At 49.8% G+C, this 21,534-nt stretch overlaps 1 protein-coding gene across 1 annotated transcript; it reads left to right on the plus strand.

Annotated features, from left to right (window-relative positions):
• The first annotated feature begins 10,237 nt into the window (after positions 1-10,237).
• Positions 10,238-19,750, plus strand: LOC102544839 (myeloperoxidase). Its single transcript, XM_072948877.1, has 12 exons — positions 10,238-10,331; positions 10,464-10,557; positions 10,885-11,060; positions 11,285-11,408; positions 11,502-11,631; positions 11,719-11,925; positions 12,769-13,087; positions 14,963-15,123; positions 16,753-17,008; positions 17,467-17,637; positions 18,413-18,650; positions 19,381-19,750. Exons 1-12 carry the CDS (start codon positions 10,256-10,258, stop codon positions 19,586-19,588), a joined length of 2,160 nt encoding a protein of 719 aa, XP_072804978.1. The 5' UTR covers positions 10,238-10,255; the 3' UTR covers positions 19,589-19,750.
• The last annotated feature ends 1,784 nt before the right edge of the window (positions 19,751-21,534 follow it).

A 21,534-nucleotide genomic window follows, 5' to 3' on the forward strand; every position in this document is an offset into this window, starting at 1 on the left:
GGCCTGGCCGTGGACTTGGGACTCCTGGTTCGCCCACCTCCGCCTAGTGTCCACCATGCTGTGCTAGACCTGCCTTGGCCTCCACATGCCTGGGATGGGGACCCTGTGCGAGAGGGGCCTGTTCCTCTGGTGGCGCTGGCCACCCTCATCATGTCTTCCTCCCCTGAAGGAAAGTTTGCACTGGATTCTCCGGCAGGCGGGCGGGCCGTGTGTATATATGTACATACTCAGTGCCTCAGTCCAGCTCCCTCCATCTCTCCTCCACTGCACGGCGCCAGGAGAGGGGAAGGCCCTTGCCCAAGAGGCCTGAACCCGCCCCGTTTCACTCCCCCTCTGCCAGCCACCCTCCTGGCCCGAGACCCAAGACCCGGGGCCAGCAGGCTGAAAGCAGGAATTGGGTTTGCCTTATTTTGCTCATTGGATTCAACTTCTCTTTTGCATCATTTTCCTCTGGCGCCTGTCGGAGTCCGAGGGCTGGGGAAAGGGACAGATTTATGCAGCTATTTTCATACATTCCCTGTTCAGAACGGGGCAGGGGGCTCTCGCCCCTCACCCTAGCCACCCCACCCCACCCTCTGGCTGGGTGAGTGTCTCTCTGCATGTTTCCTTCGCTGTGGTGGGAGATTGTTTGACTGAACCCCCACCCCCACCTTGGTCTCCAGGGGTGTGGAGTGGTGAGGGCATTTGTTTAAACAGACATTTTATTATAATAAAGTCTATTTTCACAACACCCATGCTGGACTCTACCTGGGATGAGGGACTCCTGGAGGGGCTGGGTCATGGTGGGCTTTGACCTTGACTTTAGAACCCAGAAGTTAACAGCTGAGTGTGACTGGGGCAAAACTAATGAACACCAAGAAGACCAAGCAGCTCTGGAATTCTTTTCCTCAAAGAAGGTCTGGCAGCTTCCTGGGCTCCTGGTCGCAGAGCCAGGTCAGGGTCCTGGGGCAAAAGAGGCCTGGGAAGGGGGCGGGGAAGCAGGAAGAGAGCAGGCACCAGTTTCAAGGTAGGGGACTGAACACATACTGCAATCTTGAGTCTCCTGAACCAAATTCTAGTAGATGTAATAAAAACCAACCAAACACACAAACACCACGCATAGTTCCATTCGAGGAAGACTAGAAATGACAGGATTCCAGCAGACAGAGCAGATGGGAGATCGCACTTAGAAACCTCGAAACAGGGCGCATGAGGGAGAGTTCTGCGTGGAGCTCCACGCTGAGAGGTGGCACAAACAGCAGAAGGACCACAGGGGCTGCTGACAGCGTGATTAGTTGAGGTTCTACATGAGGAGCCCCAGGTGGATGGCGCACATCCTCCTTCTCTCCATGGGCCAAGGGGCAAAGGTGAGGATGACTGCCTTTAGATGAGAACAGTGGGAATGGCAGCGTGGATCAGAGACCAGACAGCACTTTAGGTGGCTGGCAACACTGGGCAGAAACAAAAAAACACTGCTCAGGTGAGGAGCTATCAAAATGCCGCACGTGGTCCCCTCTTCCCTCTCTCACTGAAACCCTCCAAGCCAGCAGCAGTACCCACCCAACTGTTCTGCAAAGATTCTCAACTACTAAGGCAAAGAGACAAGATGAAACAAACAGGTCAATTTGGGAAGAATTGACATTTGAACAAATGTTGATCCACGAACAAATACATCTCTCCATTTATTTATGTCTTTAATTTCTCTTAGCCATGTTTTGTAGTTTTCAATACAGATCTTGCACATCTTTTGTCAGATTTACTCCTAATTATTTAGTATTTTTGATACTATCATAAATATAAATTTATATTACATTATACATAGTATTGTTACCTTAAATTTCAATTTCTGATTCTTTGTATTTTGGCTTTGTGTATTGCAACCTTACTAAACTCACTTATTCTCATAGCTTTTTTGTAGATTCTTTGAGTGTCTACTTATGTGATCAGGTTGTATATAAAAAAGTAGCTTTACTTCTTCCTTTCAAATTTTGATATTTTAATTTCTTATTCTTGACTCATTGCACTGATAGAACTTTGGTACAATGTTTAATAGAAATCACAGGAGTAGACTCACTTGCTTTGTTCCTGGCCTTAGGGAAAAAGTACTCAGTCTTTCACCAGTATGATATCAGTGATAGGTTTTTGGGTTTTTTTTTTTTTTTTGTAGATGCCCTTCGTCAGGTTTGAGGAAGTTCTATTCCTGGTTTGCAGAGAGGTTCTAAAAAAAAAAAAATCAGTAACAGATTTTGATTTTTTTCAAATGACCTTTCTGCATCTAATGAGAAATCATACTGTTTTTTCTGTTTTTCTTTCCTAGTTATGGCAAATTTCATTGATTGATTTTCAAGTGTTCAGCCAACCCTTACTTTTCTGGGATAAATTCCATTTGGTCATGACTTGGGAGGAGGATGAACGCCTATTCCCCAGGATGTGCCCCTTTTATTGAGTGGAGACGTGTGTACAGGGCAAAGGTAAGGGGGTCATGGTGAGGATGGTGGGAGACTCATACGCTGGAGTAGAGAGACTCTGCGGTTACAATCTGGGCTCATCCATTCTTTGTTTCCCACCTGTTCCCAACAGTGGGTCCTCATCCATTGGGAAATCTCCATGTATCTCTGTCAAGACAAGAACTTCCCCTTGGGTCATGATACTCTAGTTCTCAGGGCAGAGGAAAGGACCTGTTATTTCTACTCCCAAACCTCCAAGGTAACATCCCCCCATGCAAACTTCTTCTGGCCTCGAAGAGCTGTTTCCCTGCCTTGCAATCCCTGCAGGACAGACACTGATCTGTTGAGGGCAACACCCTGCAGAGAGGAGGGCACAACTGGGAAGCTCTCCTTAGCCCCACCCTCTGCCCTTCCCTCCTCCCTTCTCAGTCTGTCTTCCCCTCACCATGTCCCAGGCTCTTTCTGTCTCCCTGGGGATTTCCCACAGCTCTTGTTATTTTCTGCTGTCCAACAATTTCACTTCTATGTCTCACTTCTGTGATATCTCCATGGTCAAGTTTGGCTGATGGATCCTGCAGCCCATGTTCATTCTGCTTTGCCTGAAATCAGGGCTAACATCTGTATTTCAGGAACAAGAAGTCTTCTGGTAATGGAGAACTTAACTGCAATACTAGATGCATACAGATAATGGAGCAGTATTTTCCAAGTGCCAAAGAGCAAGAAATTTGAACTTGAAGTCTATACTTAGTCAAATTATCAGCCACATAACCAAAGCCTCCCACAGAAGAAGCACTTAATCCCCAGTGCCACGTTTGCCAAGGTTACCATTTTGATCTTTGGTAATGTTTGGTCTCATATTAAGAAACCAAGGCAAACATAATCTAAAACTGCAGATTATGTAAAACAAATCAAAGTTTGCTACTTTTGGTTAAGGTGGAGGGAGAGACTATTAGTTCTTCTCAGATAAAATTGTTATATTTTCCTGGTAAAACTATCAAACAGAGGGGCATTGATTTTAAGTAAAAGCCTCCTCCTCCTCAGCCCTTTCAGTTCCATTCCTCACTGGTAATAGGCTTCTGTGCCTGCTTCTAGAATTTCCTATGTATTTTTATATTTATTTATTTATTTTGGGGGATGCTGATCCTGGGATCAAACCATCTGTGCATTTTAAGATATGGGTGTGGGCGTGTGTGTGAGTGGTGTGTATGTGTGTCTGTGTGTTTTGTATGAATTTCATCATGCTGCATACAGTCTTTTCTAACTAGCTCTGTTCCTTCAGTAATACATCTTTCTGTATTGCTACATATAGACCTCCCTCATTTGTTTTAAAAGATGCATAAAACATTACCATTAGGTGGATGTACCACAATATGGCAACATTTTTTGATGGCTCTTTGACTTGTTTCTAGTCTTTTGGTTGTTGCAAATGAGACTGAAGTGAACACCCTTGTGCAGATATCTTTCTGTTTTCCTAAGAATGCATCTGAAGGAAAAATTCCTTCCTAGAAGTAGAATTGCTGAGTCAGAACAAGTCTACATTTTGGATTTTGACTGCCATTGCCAAATTGCTGTCCCATGGCATGGAACCAATCTACACTTATTTTTTCACATGGTTACTTACATCGGCATTATTAGTCCTTTTAAATTTTAACCAGTCTGATTGGTAAAGATGCTGTTGAATTCTTTTACTTTTGAGTTTAGTGCTTCTCATTTTTAGTGCTACTTTGTAGAACTTTGTCTCATGGAAGCTTACCACCCATCCCCCACCCCCACCCCCAATAACCACAAGTATAAATGGAGTTTACTGAATAACCATTAGACATTTGCATGATCATGTAATTTAACTTGTATTTAACTTTACCATACACCCTAAACAAATTTGGGAACCATGCTTTGAAACTAACATAAGTTTGAATATTCACTTAAATTTTTAAAAATCTTATTCATTAAATAAAGAGTGCGACCTTTCAGAAGGTTAAAAATGTCCAATGCTTTTCAGATCTATGAATCTACCTTCTAAAAAGAATAAAAAGAAGCGTACTAAAATTTTTTTTCTTTAAAAATACTTACCTTGAAAGCTTTTAAGGGAAAGAGAATGTTTATAAGTTCTGCAGAGAAACTTAAAGACCAAATCTGGATACATTCTTCAAAAAGAAAGTATTTAGGAACAAACCTAACAGGAAGGTAAAACAGTAACATTTCAATGAAGAATATAAAGATAGAAAAATAAAATGATGTACTTTATTATTCAAGAATGTAAACTCCATGAGAGCGAGTAATTTGTTAATTGCTTTATTCCCAGTGCCCAGAACAGTGCTGGAACAGAGCTGCTCAGTAAATACATATTAAATGAATGAATGCACATGGATGAGAAGATTTCATGTCATAAAGATGCCAATTGTCACCAAATTTATGTATACAATGAATACAATTTCAATAAAAATCTCATTTGGATTTCTGATGGAACTAGACATTAAAAAATTCACAAGAGAAAGCAAATATGTTAGAATGTTGAAGATTCTTTTTGGAAAAGAAGAATAGGAAGGAGAATTTATCTTGTAAGAAATCAAAAGATTAGAAAGTCATGGTAATTGTAATGATGAGATATTGACATAGGACTCGATAAACAGTAGGTCAGTAGAATAGGATAGTTTAGAAATAGATACACATTTATGGTCAGTGATAAAAGTAGTGTCTCAATTCAGTGGAGACATGACAGATTATTCAATTAAAGACATTAGGACAACTGGTTATCCATTTGGAAAAAAATGAAAGTAGTCCTCTACCTTACACTATTCACACACATAAAATTCAGACATTTTAGCAATCTGAATGTGAAAAATCAAAGTAATAAGGTATTAGAAGAATATACAGGAGAATATGTTTATGATTTTGAAAAAGGAAGAAATCCTCTTAAACAAGTCTGAAAAGGAAAATCTACAGAGGAAAAGATTGATAAATTTAACCACCTCAAAATTAGGACCCTATGAAAAACATAAGTGAAAAATGACAAACTGGAAAAAATATTAGCAACATACATGACAGCTGACAGATTACTGTTTATCCAGAATACATAATAATTTTGCACATCAATAAAAAGAGTGATTATCAATAGGAAAATAGACGAAACTAAACACAGGAAATTTACAGAAAAGGTAATACAAATACAAAGATGCTTAATCTCACTATTAATTGAGGAAATAAAAAAAAAGAATCACAATAATGTGATTCCAATCTTTGCCTATGAGAATTTTAGTTTGGAGGACAGTTTGGTAATATCTATTAATTTTTTTTAAATTTTTATTTATTTAATTAATTTTTTGTGGCAGAGGTAATTAGTTCTACTTATGTATTTATTTTTTGGAGGAGGTACTGGGGATTGAACCCAGGACCCTGTGCATGCTAAGCATGTACTCTACCACTTGTGCTGTACCCTTCCCACTATTAAAAATTTTAAATGCACAAAACCTGTGGCCCACCTCTCAATCTTTACCCTGGAGAACACTTGTGTGTGTGCACAAAGAGGCTCTTGCTACAACATTTTTAATAGTGAAAAATGGGAAAAGTCAACTTCCATCAATAGAAGAATGGTCGCATAATGGGAGGTGTAGATTACTCAACTAAAGAATACTAGGTAACAGTTAAAAAAGTGAGATAGTTCTCTAAGTAGTACATGATAGATCTGCAAGAGGTATGTTTGCGTGAGAGAGGTATGCCTGTCAACGGTATGTATACTGTGACATCATTTATGGGAAAAGTAAAGGGGGAAGGATATTTCCCACAGATCTATATCTATGAATGAATGTAAAGTGAAAAGATTTGGAAGGACAAACACGGAAATGGCAACAGCGTTTATGGCTCAGCAGTTGGGGGACGGGAATGTAGTAATTGGAAATGGTGTAATAACCTGATCTAGAGGGATCTTTAAAGTGATCTGTGATATTTCACATTGTAACTGACTATACTTTAATAAAAATAAATAAACGGACAAACAAAGTGATCTGTGCTATTTTAATTTTATTTGAAACATATCCAGATGTTAGTTACCTGCATAATTCAAAATTAATTTTTAAAATTTTAAAGAGAGAGAAAACAAGGTCTTTGGGCTGGGTGCAATTGGTGTGTCAGAGGTGTCATTGCCTCTGTCCCCTCCCCAGCTTCCAAAGCCTCCTTCACTCCAACCACACACACACAGGAAGTCTGGCTGCAATTCCAACTGAAACAGTGTTAAGAAAGAATGAACTGTTTTCAAGCAGTAGCAGAGAGAGCCCGTTATCCCACAGACAGTTGGACTTCACCCTGGGGGTGGGGATGTTTGGGAAGGTCAGTGGGGGAAAGGAAGGTAGGGGTGTGGGTGGGGAGACTCCCTCAAAGGACTGTAGTCTTAGATGTGGCAGTTCCAGCAGTGCCTTCCAGAGGCCACCCCCAGGATGGGGAGCTAGCAGGTTATCTGCGGGACAAGGCTTGTCTGAATTACCTCCTCAGGGAGACATAGTCTCCTTCTGGTTACTCTGCATGCTGAGAAGCCCTTTGAGCCTCAAATACACCTGTGCCAGACCAATAAGGCTTAGATGAGAAATCAGCAGAGGTACAGACGGCCTTGGAGTGACCTCATTTGGGCCATTCTTAGTTGGTCGGAAACAGGGTAAAATCACGGAGCATCTGAAACCTTTGCACACAAATGCGGGCCCACAGCCCAGCAAAAGGCAGGTGGTTTGGGGATTACACAAAGAGAGAATTCTCTCTGCTCCACATGGATAGTGAAAGGCGTTTTAACATCATTCTTTGAAAAAGCTTTTTCAAACTGCCTCATCACCGCCCATGAAAAATCAGGGCATGTCTCCTGACGTTCATGAATCCCTGCAATGCTTCCTGCCTGGCACTTGGCCTCTGGGGCCTGTCCCCTCGGTGCACCTTCCATTCGGCTGCCCAAGTTAGCTTTCCTACTATTTTCTTTATTATTATTATTATTATTATTATTATTATTATTATTATTATTATTATTATTATTATTAGTGGAGGTACTGGGAATTGAACTCAGGACCTCCTGCATGCTAAGCATGTGCTCTACCACTGAGCTATACTTTCCCCTAAAGTGAGCATTCTAAAATGGAACCCTGATCATGGGCTTCAAAGACTTCATGGCTCCCCAGAGCCTTCAGGACAAGAATTTCTCAGTGGGTCAGCAAGAGTGTTACATCCTGGGCCTCTGCCTGTCTTCTCAGCCTCATCCTGCCCTACCCTCTCCCCCATGTTGGAAGCATCTGCATGAAGCCCACCTGTGTCAAGGCTTTTGCTGTGTCATTCTCTGGGCCCAGAATGCTCTTCCTCTGTATGTCTACTTGGTCAACTTCTAAACATTTTTCAAGACAGTCTCGAGCACTGATTCCTCAAAAAAGCCTTCTCTAATGCTCACAAGGAATCCTGCACTAGGTCCTTGGGGGTGCCATTGGTCTGCGTGATCCTGTGCTCACTGAAGACAAGACCTTTGCTCAGTGAAGTGCACCCAAGGGCCAGCACATGTGCAAGAGGTGAGTACACACTAGTTGAATAAAAACCCAAGCTAAAGGTCAGGAATCAGTGCATACAGGCCACTGGGTAAAAAGCACTGGTTTTTAAGTCAAGACCTGATGGCTATATTATTCTGAACTGCGCCACACTGCTGCCCTAGGCAAAGCCACTTCCTTCCCTGGCCTCCATCTTTCTCATCTGTGCTATGAGGGGCTTGTATTAAATGTCTCTTTCATCTTGAGCTCTGACAATTCCTTTAATAGAGTAAAAGGACCCTAATTGTCAGCGTCGATGAGGGTGATGGGGAACAGGTGCTCCCACGCATGATTGATGGGAGGATGAGGTGAAATCTTCATGAGGCCATTTGACAATTTCTTTAAAAAAGCCCTAAAAATTTGGATGCCCAAACATGTGGCAATTTTACTTCTAGGACTTTTTGCCTAAGGAAATAATTGAAGATGCAACTAGAGATTTAACTGCATGGATAACGATCCTAGTATTGCTTATAATAGTGAAAATAGGAAATGACCCCAGGATTGAACAAGGGAGGATTAGTGATTAAATCATAGTACTTCATACAAAATATTATGTAGACATAAAAATGAAATAAATCTATATTTATTGACGTAGATGTCCAGGCTAAATTAAGTGTTAAAAGTGGATTGTAAAACAATATTTAAAGTATGTTCTTATCACTGATTAAAATACATATTATATCTACATACAGAATATCAAATTATGAAATGAGATTATTGGTGAGTGGTGGGAATATGGGAAATTATCTTCCTTCTTGCTTCTTATTTACGTGAAAGACAACGACAAACCTGGAAAGAAAAAAATTACCCATAAGGTCACTTGATTGTAAATATTTTATTTACTTATTCTCTAACATTTCATGAGTGGAAATATACTCCTTACAGGACTAAAAAAGAAGTATCTTCAAAATCTTATAAAATTCTAGAACCTGATTCACAAAAAGCCACTTGTCCAAGTTCACACAGAGCAAGTCACTGGCAGAGCAAGGCTGGAAGAAAGGCCTCCTCTCTCGTGGGCCCCTAGGCTCTGTTTCCTGGCAGGTGCCAGGATCCCTGGGCACGCTGGGAAGATGTCACTGCCCCTTGTTCCTTGGCCAAGATGTGGTCTGGGCATAGAAGGCAGGAGTGAGTGGCCAGAAGGTGGCTAGAGGTAGGAGGTGTGGTTAGACCAAACAGGACATGGGAGACACAGTTGACACGTGCCCAGCCTGATGAGGGCCCAGGGAGGTGGACAAACACAGTCATTAGTGATAGGGCACTCCTGCTGCCTGAGAATGGCAGGCCCTTTGCCAGTTGTCCTCAAGGCGTCTCCCTCTTCTATTTCAAAAGTTTAATGAAAATCCTTCTAATTATACTGTTCTCGTCCTTGAGAGGCCCTGGGCTGTCACCTAACTGACCACTAACCACAACCAGCCCTGCCCTCTCCTGGTTCCTGAAATCTGGGAGCAGATGGTGGAGGTGTTGGAGACAGCCCCCTACCAAAAGCCAAGAAGAAAGGGGGTGAGCAGTCGTAGAGAGGAAGTTACTTTGGTCCTCAGCCCATAGACCCCAGAGTCTTTTTCCTGTGAAGCCCAACGGTCCCCAGCCAGATTTCCTGTCGCTATAGCCCTCGCCAAGGATAGGGGGCTGCCCACCAGGGTCGGCCCCAGGGGCCAGGTTACACTTGGGGGTCGGGGATGGTGCCCAGAGGCTGATCTGGCCATCATCACTCCAGGTCGCCCCTTCATCTTCTGCTTCCCATAATTCCCTAGGTTGTTGGTTCCTAACTTTCGTCCCTTTCAAAGGAAACCTGGATACTCAGTTTTATCAGAATTTTGAAGGAGGCTTCACTGTCTGTACTCCCTGGGGACAGCACCAGTCTAGGCACACAATGGGGAGCTGAGAAACTCTGGGGTGGTGATGCTAAGTTCAAAGACTGGAGACAGTTCTGGTCCCTCTTCTCCTGCCCATCTCTCTGATCTCAGGGAGCTCTTTTGTGCACCCCAGCTCTGGTGGGGGAGGAGAGTTCAGTCTCCAGGGACGGGCCTCCTCTGCCCTGCCCCTCCCCCAGCGTGGAGGACATAAAAGCCCAGATTCAGCTAAGAGGGGATGCCAATGCCAGGGGGAGCACTGGGACTTTGGAGGTGGGGTCCTGGACTCTGTCTGTAGGCAGAACCTGCCGAGGGGTTGCTGGGGTATGAAGGTGGGAGTGAGGGGCCTGGGAAGGGAGAGATGTGGGGCTCTCTTCTCCCAAATGCACTGTGGCCTTTGGACACTTACTGGGCTTGGGGTCTTGTTGCAGAGATGAAGCTGCCCCTGGCCCTAGCAGGGCTCCTGGCCAGTCTGGCCATGCTCCAGCCCTCTGGGGGTGCCACTCCAGGTAACAGCTCAGAAAGAAGGGAAAACGTGGTGGGTTGGGGGAGGTTCTGAGTTTCAGGGATTCCACATGGGCTCCGGGACCTGATGGGGACTTTGGGCCCATTCCTGACCTCGGGATCCCTGTTCTGAGCAGCGGTCCCGAGGGAAGTGGAGACCTCGGTGGTGCTGACCTGCATGGAGGAGGCCAAGTGGCTAGTGGACAAGGCCTACAAGGAGCGGCGGGAAAGGTGGGGTGCCGGGCACTGCTGGGCTCTGGACAAGGCTACCCCGGACCTCTCAGGGAAGAAACAGGCAGCGGGGAATTTGTGGGTGGGGATGGGTCCCTCTGTCTGTCTGCCAGTCTTTATGTCTCTGGGTGTGAGAATATCTTTAAAACCACGCCTTCCGTGGCCTAGTCTCTGGATACCCAGGTCCATACCCTGTTTATTATGAGAAACCTGCTTCCTGACTGTGGGTCTGCCTACACTGTCCTTCGTGTCCCTCGCCTGGGCTAGGGCTCTGTTGCGTGTCTCTGCCTGGTTTCTCTGGCTCTCACTCCTCCCTCCTCCAAGCAGCATCAAGCAGCGCCTTCGCAGTGGCTCAGCCAGCCCCATGGAACTGCTGTCCTACTTCAAGCAGCCAGTGGCAGGCACCAGGACAGCGGTGAGGGCTGCTGACTACCTGCACGTGGCCCTAGGCCTGCTGGAGAGGAAGCTGCGGTCCCTGTGGCCAGGCCCCTTCAACGTCACAGGTACCACCCCCCGACAACCCAGCCCCTCACTCCATTCGTGACCCTGCCTGGTGCCTCCAGCCATCTCCCAGCAGTTCCCCCAACACCCCGTTCCAGGGAGTCTCAGGGGCCTCCTGGCATCTCCTCCATGTCCTCAGACTACACCCTCAACCAAGGCTTTTCAGCCTAGGATAGAAAATGGTGGGGCTCGGCAACCACCCACGCCCTACTTTCCTGGCCCACAGATGTGCTGACGCCTGTCCAGCTTAATCTGCTGTCCAAGACTAGTGGCTGCGCCTACCAGGACCTGGCGGTGAGGTGCCCCGAGAAGGACAAGTACCGAACCATCACCGGCCAGTGCAACAACAGGTGCAGCCTCTGCGCAATGACTCAGGGTGGGGTCCCAGCAGCCCGGGGCCACCTGGTCCCAGCGCCCTGTCCTCTCTCACCACCTCCCTGCAGGCGCAGCCCCACACTGGGGGCCTCCAACCGGGCCTTTGTGCGCTGGCTGCCAGCGGAGTACGAGGATGGCTTCTCCCTGCCTTTTGGCTGGATGCCAGGGGTCAAGCGCAATGGCTTCCAGGTGCCCCTGGTGAGTGCTGGCCCGTGGAGGGGGCGAGACCCCACTGAGGCCGAGACCTCGTGGAGTCCAAGCCCCCTGACTCCCCGTGTCCCGCAGACTCGCACTGTCTCCAACGACATCGTGCGCTTCCCCACGGATCAGCTGACCCCGGACCAGGAGCGCTCGCTCATGTTCATGCAGTGGGGCCAGCTGCTGGACCATGACCTCGACTTCACCCCGGAGCCGGCCGCCTGCGTCTCCTTCCTCACTGGCCTCAACTGCGAGACCAGCTGCCTGCAGCAGCCGCCCTGCTTCCCACTCAAGGTGCTCCCTCCTTGCCCCACCCCCAGCCTGCTGGGTCAGGGGTCGGGGTGGATGAGGGGGCATCAGTCTGGAAGGGGCCACCTCCCTCGATGCCCAGCTTTCCTTCCCCAGCTCCCCAGTAGGGCTGGCCCTGCCCACTTCCCACTGTCCCTCCAACCTCTGTTTGCAGGTTCCCCAGGCTCAGTCCTCTTTCTTCCCCACACAGGGCTCCCTCCCCACAGTCCACAGCACACAGATCCTGGGTTGTGGTCTTAGAGCCGGCCGAGAGCGGACTGGTGTGCTGAGGCACATGCAGAGTAGAGTGGAGGAGAGAAAGGAAGTAGAATCTGAGAGAGAGGTAGAGAAAGACAGGGCCAGAATGCAAGACAGGAAAGGGACAGGGTAGAGAGACAGTTACGAGAGGAACGGAAAAGGAAGAGGAGGCCGGCAGGGTGAAGACCAGATTCAGAAGACGGAGTAGGGAGGAGCAGACACAGAAAAGAGGAGAGAAAGGAGGTTTGGGGAGAAGGGGTCAGAGGACTGGCCCGCCCACCTCCAGGGGGCACCACATCCCCCAGGTCAACGTCCTAGTCATCACCCCCCAGGTCAGAGGAGTTCTGCTGGTGGAACCGCAGGCCCACCAATCTTTGTGGGCCTTGAGGGGTCTCCTTGCAGGCTGAGGGGGCCAGAAGTTCCGAAGAACTCCTTTTTGATATCTGGGTCTCCCCTTCTGGTCCTGGGCTCCAGGCCATACCCCCTCCCCAAGATGAGATCAAGGCCTTCAGGAGGGTGGACGGGGGAGAGCCACTCCTGACCTCTGTCCCTGCCCTCGGTGAGCCCGCTGGGCCTCTCTCCATGCTGCAGATCCCCCCCAATGACCCCCGCATCAAGAACCAACGTGACTGCATCCCCTTCTTCCGCTCCTGCCCGGCCTGCACGGGGAGCAACATCACCATTCGCAACCAGATCAACGCGCTCACCTCCTTCGTGGACGCCAGCATGGTGTACGGCAGCGAGGACCCCTTGGCCATGAGGCTGCGCAACCTGACCAACCAGCTGGGGCTGCTGGCTGTCAACACCCGCTTCCAAGACAACAGGCGGGCCCTGCTCCCCTTCGACAACCTGCACGATGACCCCTGCCTCCTCACCAACCGCTCTGCACAAATCCCTTGCTTCCTGGCAGGTCAGTCCTGGGCGGGGACCTGGGCTGATACAGGGGTGCCCCCTGCTGGAGCCACAGCGGGCCTGTTTGCAAGCCGCTTGTAGATTTGAATTTAGAGAGACTCTCCTCACCAATTTCAGATTAATCCAGTTGCCTTGGTAACAAGGTGGATGAGCCAGAAAGGCAAAACCAAAACCAACAAAAAACAAAAACCCAGACCTAAGAAGGAGACTCAGCGATGGCTAAGGATCTTCTGTCCATCTGTCCCTCTCTTTCCCTTTGGGCTCTGGGAGCGAGGAGAGTTGAGTCCTCCAGGGACAGGGAACTAAAGGGACCACAGTATCCAGTATGGTAGCCACTAGCCACACAGGGCCATTTTCATTTACATTTAAGTTAATTTAAATCAACCTAAATTAAAAACTTAGTTCCTGCACTGCACTAGTCACGTTTCAAGTGCTCAATAGCCTTATAGCTAGTGGCTTCCATGTAGGACTGCTCACATGCAGAACATTTTCATCAATGCAAAAAGCTATATTGGACAGAGCTGCTCCAGAATATCACCTCCTAACCACCTTGATTCCCTATAATAAGAGAGGGTGGGATTTTCGATGTGAAAAACTGGCAGTCCTAGGGATATGGCTGGGGCAGTGATGGTGGCCATGCCCAGAAATTTTCTAATGATTTTTAATGTAGACCAGTAGTGGGTCTGAGGCCCTTCTCTCTGGCCTCCCAATTTCTCCTCTTGGTGGCTTCCAGTGGCTGGGCCTTAGGGAAGAGGATCAAAGTCAGTGACTGTAGAGAGGAGATCAAGGTCACACCAGGATGAGGGGGGAAGGTATAGCTCAACATGGTAGAGCATGTGCTTTGCATGTATGAGGTCCTGGGTTCAATTCCCCAGTACTTCCTCTAAAAAAAAAAAGTAAATAAATAAATAAACCTAATTACCTCCCCACATCCCCCCCCCCAAAGTCACACCAGGGTGGACTTTCTGGGGTGAGTGGTGGAAGAGAAGCTCTCCTCAGCCTCCATGTGGTGTTGAGCCACATGTCCTCAGCCTGGATTGTCATGTTGGCAGGTTGTGGGATGGAAAATCTGCTCTCAGAGAATCTCCTTCCACCAACCTTTAGAACCTGGGGAGGACTGAACCCAGTGTCCTGCAGGAATGGGCCTGGCCCTAACCCTCTGGTCCTTCCAGAGGAGGTTTAGTGGAGGACTGGAGGGATCAGAGGGTCTGACTTGATGCTTTTGGACAGTCTCAGGTGTGGACTTCAAACATCCTTAGCCTTGGCCCCCTCCCCCGATCAAGCTACACATCAGTACATAGAATGGGTAACGGCTTTCCAGAGTCCTATGTTGAGAAGGATTTTGAGGCTGCATTCAATTTTAGCAGGAGAGAGGGATGTGATCATATGCTGCATCTGGCATGGGCAGAAAAATAGGGGGAGCCAACATGCATGCTACTTTGTGGACTTTCCTGAGTCAAGAGAATAAGTCAGCCAGACAGTGTTCATGGATCTCCTACTTTGTACCAGGCATTAGGTGTATGCTGGATAGGAGGGTCAGACACAAAATGGCACAAGCCATGGTCCTTGTCCTCAAGGCTCTCCCAGTCTCACATATGGGAAAGTGGCAAATCATATGTTAGATCTGATGCCTACTGAATGAACATTTCCAACCAGCAGTGCCACTAAAGAGGGGCAAAGCTCTTGTGGTGGACCAGGGCATCAGGGGATACCTTCTAGAGGAGATGAAAACTGAGCATGGCGTGGAAAGATGGGTGGAGAGGAGGGCTGGGTAGGGGGCATTTCAAGCCTTGGCTTGGGAGGGAGCTTCAGTGGAGCAAGTACTTTCTGGGAGGGAGGTCTTAAGCTTGACAGTAGCTTTTGCATCCCCAAGGGGACTCCCGCTCGAGTGAGATGCCTGAGCTCACCTCCATGCACACACTATTACTGCGGGAGCACAACCGGCTGGCCACAAAGCTCAAGCGCCTGAACCCCCGCTGGGATGGAGAGAGGCTCTACCAGGAAGCCCGGAAGATCGTGGGAGCCATGGTCCATGTAGGCAGTCCTGCGCATCGGTGATGCTGGGGCTCGGCAGACTTGGGATCCAAATGCTCCTCTGCCACATCCTAGCTGTGCAAATTAACTTTCATGAGCCTCAGTTTCTTCACCTATGATACTGTGAGGATTAAATACCTGGCAGATCCTAAGTGCCTGACAAGTGTCACTTGCTTTCTCTCCCTTCTTCTTTCCTGTCCGCCAGGAATGGTACTGGGACGTTTAAACAGGTGGGACTAAAGTGCCTGGCACAGTAGCTGTTCAGTAAATGCTTCTCCTTTCCTTTGTTTCATTGTTGCTCTTGGCTTCTTTACGCACACACACCCCCCTTCTTTACGGCTCTATCACAGCTCCCCACTCTCCTTCTTTTGGGGCCAACTGACATCCTTCAAAGCCCAATGACCCCCATTCCTGGGCTCTCAGATGTCTGCCTGTGATCCCTTAACAGATAAAGCACATTCTTCACTGGGCATGTTTCCCCTAACAAACTAATAGCCCTGGGTAGTGCCTAATCTCACAACAGCTCAGGCTGGCTTGTTTCAGCCCACCTTAGACTCATAAATCCCCGGTGTCCCTTCACGGACCCTAAACTTCTTACTTCACCTACAGCCAATCAGAGACTTGTGCACAAGCCGATCAGTCACCTTGTGACCTGACCTTATAAAAGACTCCAACAATTGGCCCTCGGCGCTCACATTGGCACCTCTCATCTCTGTGGCCTGCTGTTGTCTATGGCAGTGTACCCCTAATAAACTCCTTTACCATTTCCTCCCTCATCTCTGGTAAATTCTTTTACCAACCCGTGTCACCGGCCCATCACGGACTGTCCCACTGTGGACCACGACGCTTATCCTTGCTTGTCCCTGGGCAGTGTTCCTGGGTCCCTCCTCCAATTTGTGCTGCTTCAGCACGCCCATCCTCTCCTGAAGCCATAAACACAAACACACACACACCGCCCCGGCCCCCACCTTGTTACTATTCCTAGATTCTGTGGGGGAGAGAGTTGCAAGGGCCGTTGGTGCATTTTTGATTTGCATTAAGAACTTGAGTGAGATTTGTTTAAGCCTCAGAGGAGATTCCAGAGTCTAGAATCTAGAGTGAGACTATTTCATCTCTTCTGGGAGAAGTCATCCAGGACATGGCCCTTTTCACTGGGAGAAGTCACCTAGGGAGACTCTTCCTTCTTGCCTTTCCTCCTTCTACAGACAATTTATTGAACCCCACTGTGAGCCAGGCACTTGCTGGGCACTGAGTAATTTCAAGAGAAATGAGAGACAACCCTTGTCCTCAATGAGCTATAAGTTAGTAGGAGAAATGAGACATTAGTAACTCCAGGGCAAGGGAGCTATTGCAGGGACTAACGAAGCCTTTTGTCATTTAATCCTCTAAGGCAGAGGGCAGCTTAATTACCCTTAATTTACATTTGAGGAACTGGGGCTCAGAGTGGTTAATAATTGGCCCAGAGTCACACAGCAGGCAGGCAGTAGAGCCCTGTCTTTGCCTCTTGGTGCCACTCTGTGAGACCCAGATCCAGTGCTGTGGGAGGCAAATCCCTGGCTACAGGGGAGGAAGGGATCCCTGAGCCAGGAGCAGGCGGAGAATCTGCAGGGAGGGGTGATTTTTGTTTAGATCATCACTTACCAGGACTACCTGCCCCTGGTGCTGGGGCCAGAGGCCATGAGGAAGTACCTGCCCAAGTACAGATCCTACAATGACTCGGTGGACCCTCGCATCTCCAATGTCTTCACCAACGCCTTCCGCTATGGCCACACCCTCATCCAACCCTTCATGTTCCGCCTGGACCATCGGTACCGGCCTATGCAGCCCAACCCCCATGTTCCGCTCAGCAGGGTCTTTTTTGCCAGCTGGAGGGTAGTGCTGGAAGGTGAGCAGGGCCTAGGCCAGGAGGGAGTGGGCCGGCAGCCGAGGTTGGGGTGGGGGCAGGCTTGGTCACAGTGAGCTCGGGCGGAATAAACCCTCTTTCCCTCTTATTTTAGGGACCTGATCTGACTTTCCAGCCTCAGTTCACCTGATTCCGCTTGCCCATCTAATAATAAAGGGTGGGGTGGAGATGGCTTTTAGGGAGCTGGCTCCTTCCTGTGGGTTGTGACTCTCAGTGACGCAGGAAGCCAGCGTCTGGGAGCATGGCAACCTTGCCAGTCTGAATGGCATGATTCCCTAAGACCTCAGTGCCCCAGCGAGGACCTGCCCCCTGGGGACACCGTGGTGCCAGGAGCCACAAGTGCCCAGCCCTCTTCTGCAATCCCCCTGGTTCTACCTTACTCCATTTCAGCTCTGAAACTGAGCCAAATCCTTCCCCCACCCTGGCTCCTCTTGCCCCAGGTGGCATCAACCCCATCTTCCGGGGCCTCATGGCCACCCCTGCCAAGCTGAACCGCCAGAACCAAATCGTGGTGGATGAGATCCGGGAGCGGCTGTTCGAGCAGGTCATGAGGATCGGGCTGGACCTGCCCGCTCTGAATATGCAGCGCAGCCGGGACCATGGCCTCCCAGGTGAGAGGCTGCAGGAGTCCCCCTGACCCTCCCCCGCTTCCCACCCAGGGCCCTGCTGTCTCCAGTGTCCCCAGCTGCCCAGCCCTGCGCCCACCAGCCTTGCTCTTAGGAAGCCATCCCAGCTCAGGCCCTTACCTCTCCCTGGTCCATTTCCAGCTCCTCTCACCCCTTTTGTGTTGCTGTAACCCTCCAAATTGGAGCATCACCATAGCAACAACAACAAGCCCTCCCACCCCCAGTCTGAAAACCTGTTTCTACTACATTTCATTTTGTTTCATCTTACATGAACTCTGAGAGGAAGAGATTATTGTCACTTCAAGTCTACCCGTGAGGAAAGAGGCTTGGAGAGATTCAGAACCTGCCCAGGGTCTCCAGCCTCATCAGTGACAGAGCTGGAATTTGAACCCAGATCAGCCTAACCCCAATGATACAGGAGAGCTGGTGTGGTTGATCCTTTGAGGCAAACTGTGCCCCTAGCAGTCTGAGATTTCCAGAGGGGCAAGGAGATGCTCCTATTCTTGGATCTAGCAGGAGTTATGCAGTTAAGGATTTACCTCAGGGTAGGAGGGCACAGGGAAGACAGAGAGGCTCCTGGAGAGACCCAGCTGTCCTCAGGCTCCCAGAGAGGCCGGGGGTTCCCTGGGGGTTTACAGTGGGGTGGCAGCCCCTCCATATCCTCCTCTCTCACGTGTACCTCTGTATGTGGCCTCGGTGTGTTGGGAAGGTGGGCTAACTGGGACCCACCCACAGCCACCTCTCCCCTCCCCGCATACAGGATACAATGCCTGGAGGCACTTCTGCGGGCTCCCGCAGCCCAGCACAGTGGGCGAGCTGGGCACGGTGCTGAAGAACCTGAACCTGGCGAGGAAGCTGATGGCCCAGTATGGCACACCTGACAACATCGACATCTGGATGGGCGGCGTGGCTGAGCCCTTGAAGAGCAAAGGCCGTGTGGGCCCGCTCCTCGCCTGCCTCGTCGGGACCCAGTTCAGGAAGCTGCGGGATGGCGATCGGTGAGGAGGCAGCCGAGCGGCTCAGGCTGGCTGTGCGGCTCCGGGCCTGTCCCTGACCCCCTGGGGGCCCCTCTTCCTCCTGAGAAAGGAAGGGCTAGGAGGAGTCCGTGATTTCCCACTGTGTTCCGGGGAGCCTCCAGGTCACCCCTAATGTGCTCTGAATCTGTTGATGGTGTAGCAAGGAGGGACTTGGGCCTGGCTGTGAAGGAGGGAAGCGAGACCTCGCTGCCACGCCAGTCACTGCTCCGGGTCTCAGGGCGCAGCCATGGTGCTGCCTGTCCCTGTTGAACAGTCCCGTCGTTGCTTCCCCACCGCCTCTCCCACTGTCGTTCCACTGTCATATATCTCTCATAGCCACTTCTCACCTCACCTATATTGTGCTTTTAGGAAAATCGGGAAAAAGGTGGACAATTATTAAGCACTCCCAAGTTTCTTTCTACCCTGTGGATATAGCCCAGGGCCAGGGCACAGGGCTTGGTGAGCGTGTGTGGGCCTGGCTCCCTGCCTATCATTAGTGGTGCTCTGGAGGCAGGAGGTAGGCAACTGGGCAGCCATGAGTGGGGCTCTACTTGTTTGAAAGCCCCCGGGCTTTCTGAGAGCCCGGAGCTCTCCTGTGCTGCAGGGCTGCTGTCTGCATGGTCCTCTTGCGTCCAGGATCAGCTCTGGCCAGTTGATGCCCTCCCAGCCCAGGAGAGCCTCGGTCACAGTGACCGTGGGTGTTCCCGTGCAGGTTTTGGTGGGAGAACAAGGATGTGTTCAGCATGCAGCAGCAGCGGGCCCTGGCCAAGATCTCCTTGCCCCGCATCATCTGCGACAACACAGGCATCACTGTCGTGTCCAAGAACAACATCTTCATGTCCAACACATTCCCTCGGGACTTTGTCAACTGCAGTACACTCCCTGCCTTGGACCTGGCTCCCTGGAGGAACAGGGACTAGAGGCTGGGTAAGGGGGTGCAGTGTGAGGTGAAGGCCGGGCATACCTGGGCTGGCCAGTCGGAAACACAGAGATCTCCCTTCCCTGGGTGAACCCATCCCTGTTCTTGGTGCCAGCCGACAGAGGAAGCGAATGACTAGACATTCACTTGTGTGTGTGTGTGCACGCGCGTGCACGCGCATGGGTACGCGCGTGCATTTCATGTGTGTGTTGCCTATGAACACAGGTAGTGTTTTGTGTGCTGTGTATACGTGTCATTTACGGGAGTGTGTGCTTGCTGTGTCTATGTTAAGTGTATGGAAGGCAGCCGAGCAGATTGGTGAGGAGCACATGCTCTGGAGCCACACTGCTTGGGTTCAGATCCTGCCTCTGCAGCTTACCAGCTGCGTGACTTTGATCAAGTTCCTCCACCTCGCTAAGCCTGAATTTTCTTCTTTGTAAATGACAGCTGTTGTGGCTCCTTAGCGGGTCCATTTGCATCCTCTAGTACTTTGTTGAGCACCTACCCCCTGCCAGTCACTGTGCTAGGCTTGGGAAAAGTCAGACACCGTGTCTGGCCCTCGCGGACCCTACAGCTTGACAGTGTCCCCGGTCAGCAGAGGTGAACCAGTGACCCCCGGAGGAACGGCCATTAGCAGTGCGAGGTGGTTGAGTTATGAGCCCAGGCGAGTCAGGCTCAGTCCATTGCTCCCCTTTTGCTTCCTTACCCTGTTCTCTTGCTTATTCACAGGAGCCTGCCTGGAGAGGAACTAGGGCCCATTGGCCCTTTGGTACCGTTTGTTTATACCTGATGATTATTCTAATAAAGCGCCACTGATAGGGACCTTCGCTCTGTCTGAGTCTGCAGTGGGGCTGGGTCCTCGGTGTGAAGCTTGCTCTGGGCTCTGAACTTGAACACGGGTGGGCTGTGCCTCAGGGCCCTTCATTTTCTGAACTGGAGGTCAGGGCATCCAGGAGTCCTCTTCTGGCCAATTCCTATATGGAAGGCAGTCAGTTCTTAGAAGCCTAGGTGCCAGGCCAGACCTAGCAGACCCTCTTCCGTCACCTTCCACCCACACTACCCCAGAGGACAGGACTTGTGGTCACCAAGCCCTTTTGTTCATGCATGGCTCTGGGAAAGATTTGCTAACCACTCACTCCATGTCAGGCCGGTGCCAAGTGCTGGGAAATAGAGGAGACACAGCTTTCCTGGGAGAGAGAAAGAGCTGGGGGTTGATGGGAAGGTAGTTCCCTCCCCAGATGACAGGGCATGACTGGGTCCTGCTTCCCTGCAGCTGGCACAGTGATTCAGAGACCCTCAGGACAGTTGACTCCTTCTCACTCCCACCTTCACGTGGCCAGGTTCCCAGACAGGAGCAGCACATGGCTGCGCTGATGGAGGGGAGGGAGGATACGTCCCTATTAATCTTGCCTAGAACTTCATCCCTATAAATGACCGATGGGTCCCCTCCCCATTCCCTCCTTTCTTCCCACATTTGAGGGGGGCACCCACACCTGAAACTATGCAGGATGCTGGGGCTCAGGTACCCTGAGGCGCCCCAGGCAGTTATAGTAGCATCCCACCATGTAGCTGGACACAGACTGCTCATCTCCGGTTCACTGATGGTGACAGGGGCCTTCAGGGAGGTTAAGGGACTCATGTGAGGCCTCGAAGAAAAGGTGCCAGAGCCAGGGCTGCAGCCCCGGTCTTCAGGGTCCTGGGCTAAGTGCCTCCCACCCACGCCCTGCCAGTCAGGGGATCCAAAGGCCCCAGCTGGCTGACCCAGGAGGGTCACTTTTAAAGAATTCATGAATATGCATCAGGCAGCAGCACTAGGGATGTTCTGGAGCTGCCCGCCCATTGCCCATCAGAGGCTGCACAGGCTCCAAGGACTAGCCTAGAAGAAGAGGGTATTTCCCTGAAGGGCCTCTGGAAGGGAAAGTAACTTTAGCTCTGGGGGGATCCAGG

The sequence above is a fragment of the Vicugna pacos genome, chromosome 24 (assembly GCF_048564905.1).
Source record: "Vicugna pacos chromosome 24, VicPac4, whole genome shotgun sequence".
Classification (NCBI taxonomy): Eukaryota; Metazoa; Chordata; class Mammalia; order Artiodactyla; family Camelidae; genus Vicugna; species Vicugna pacos.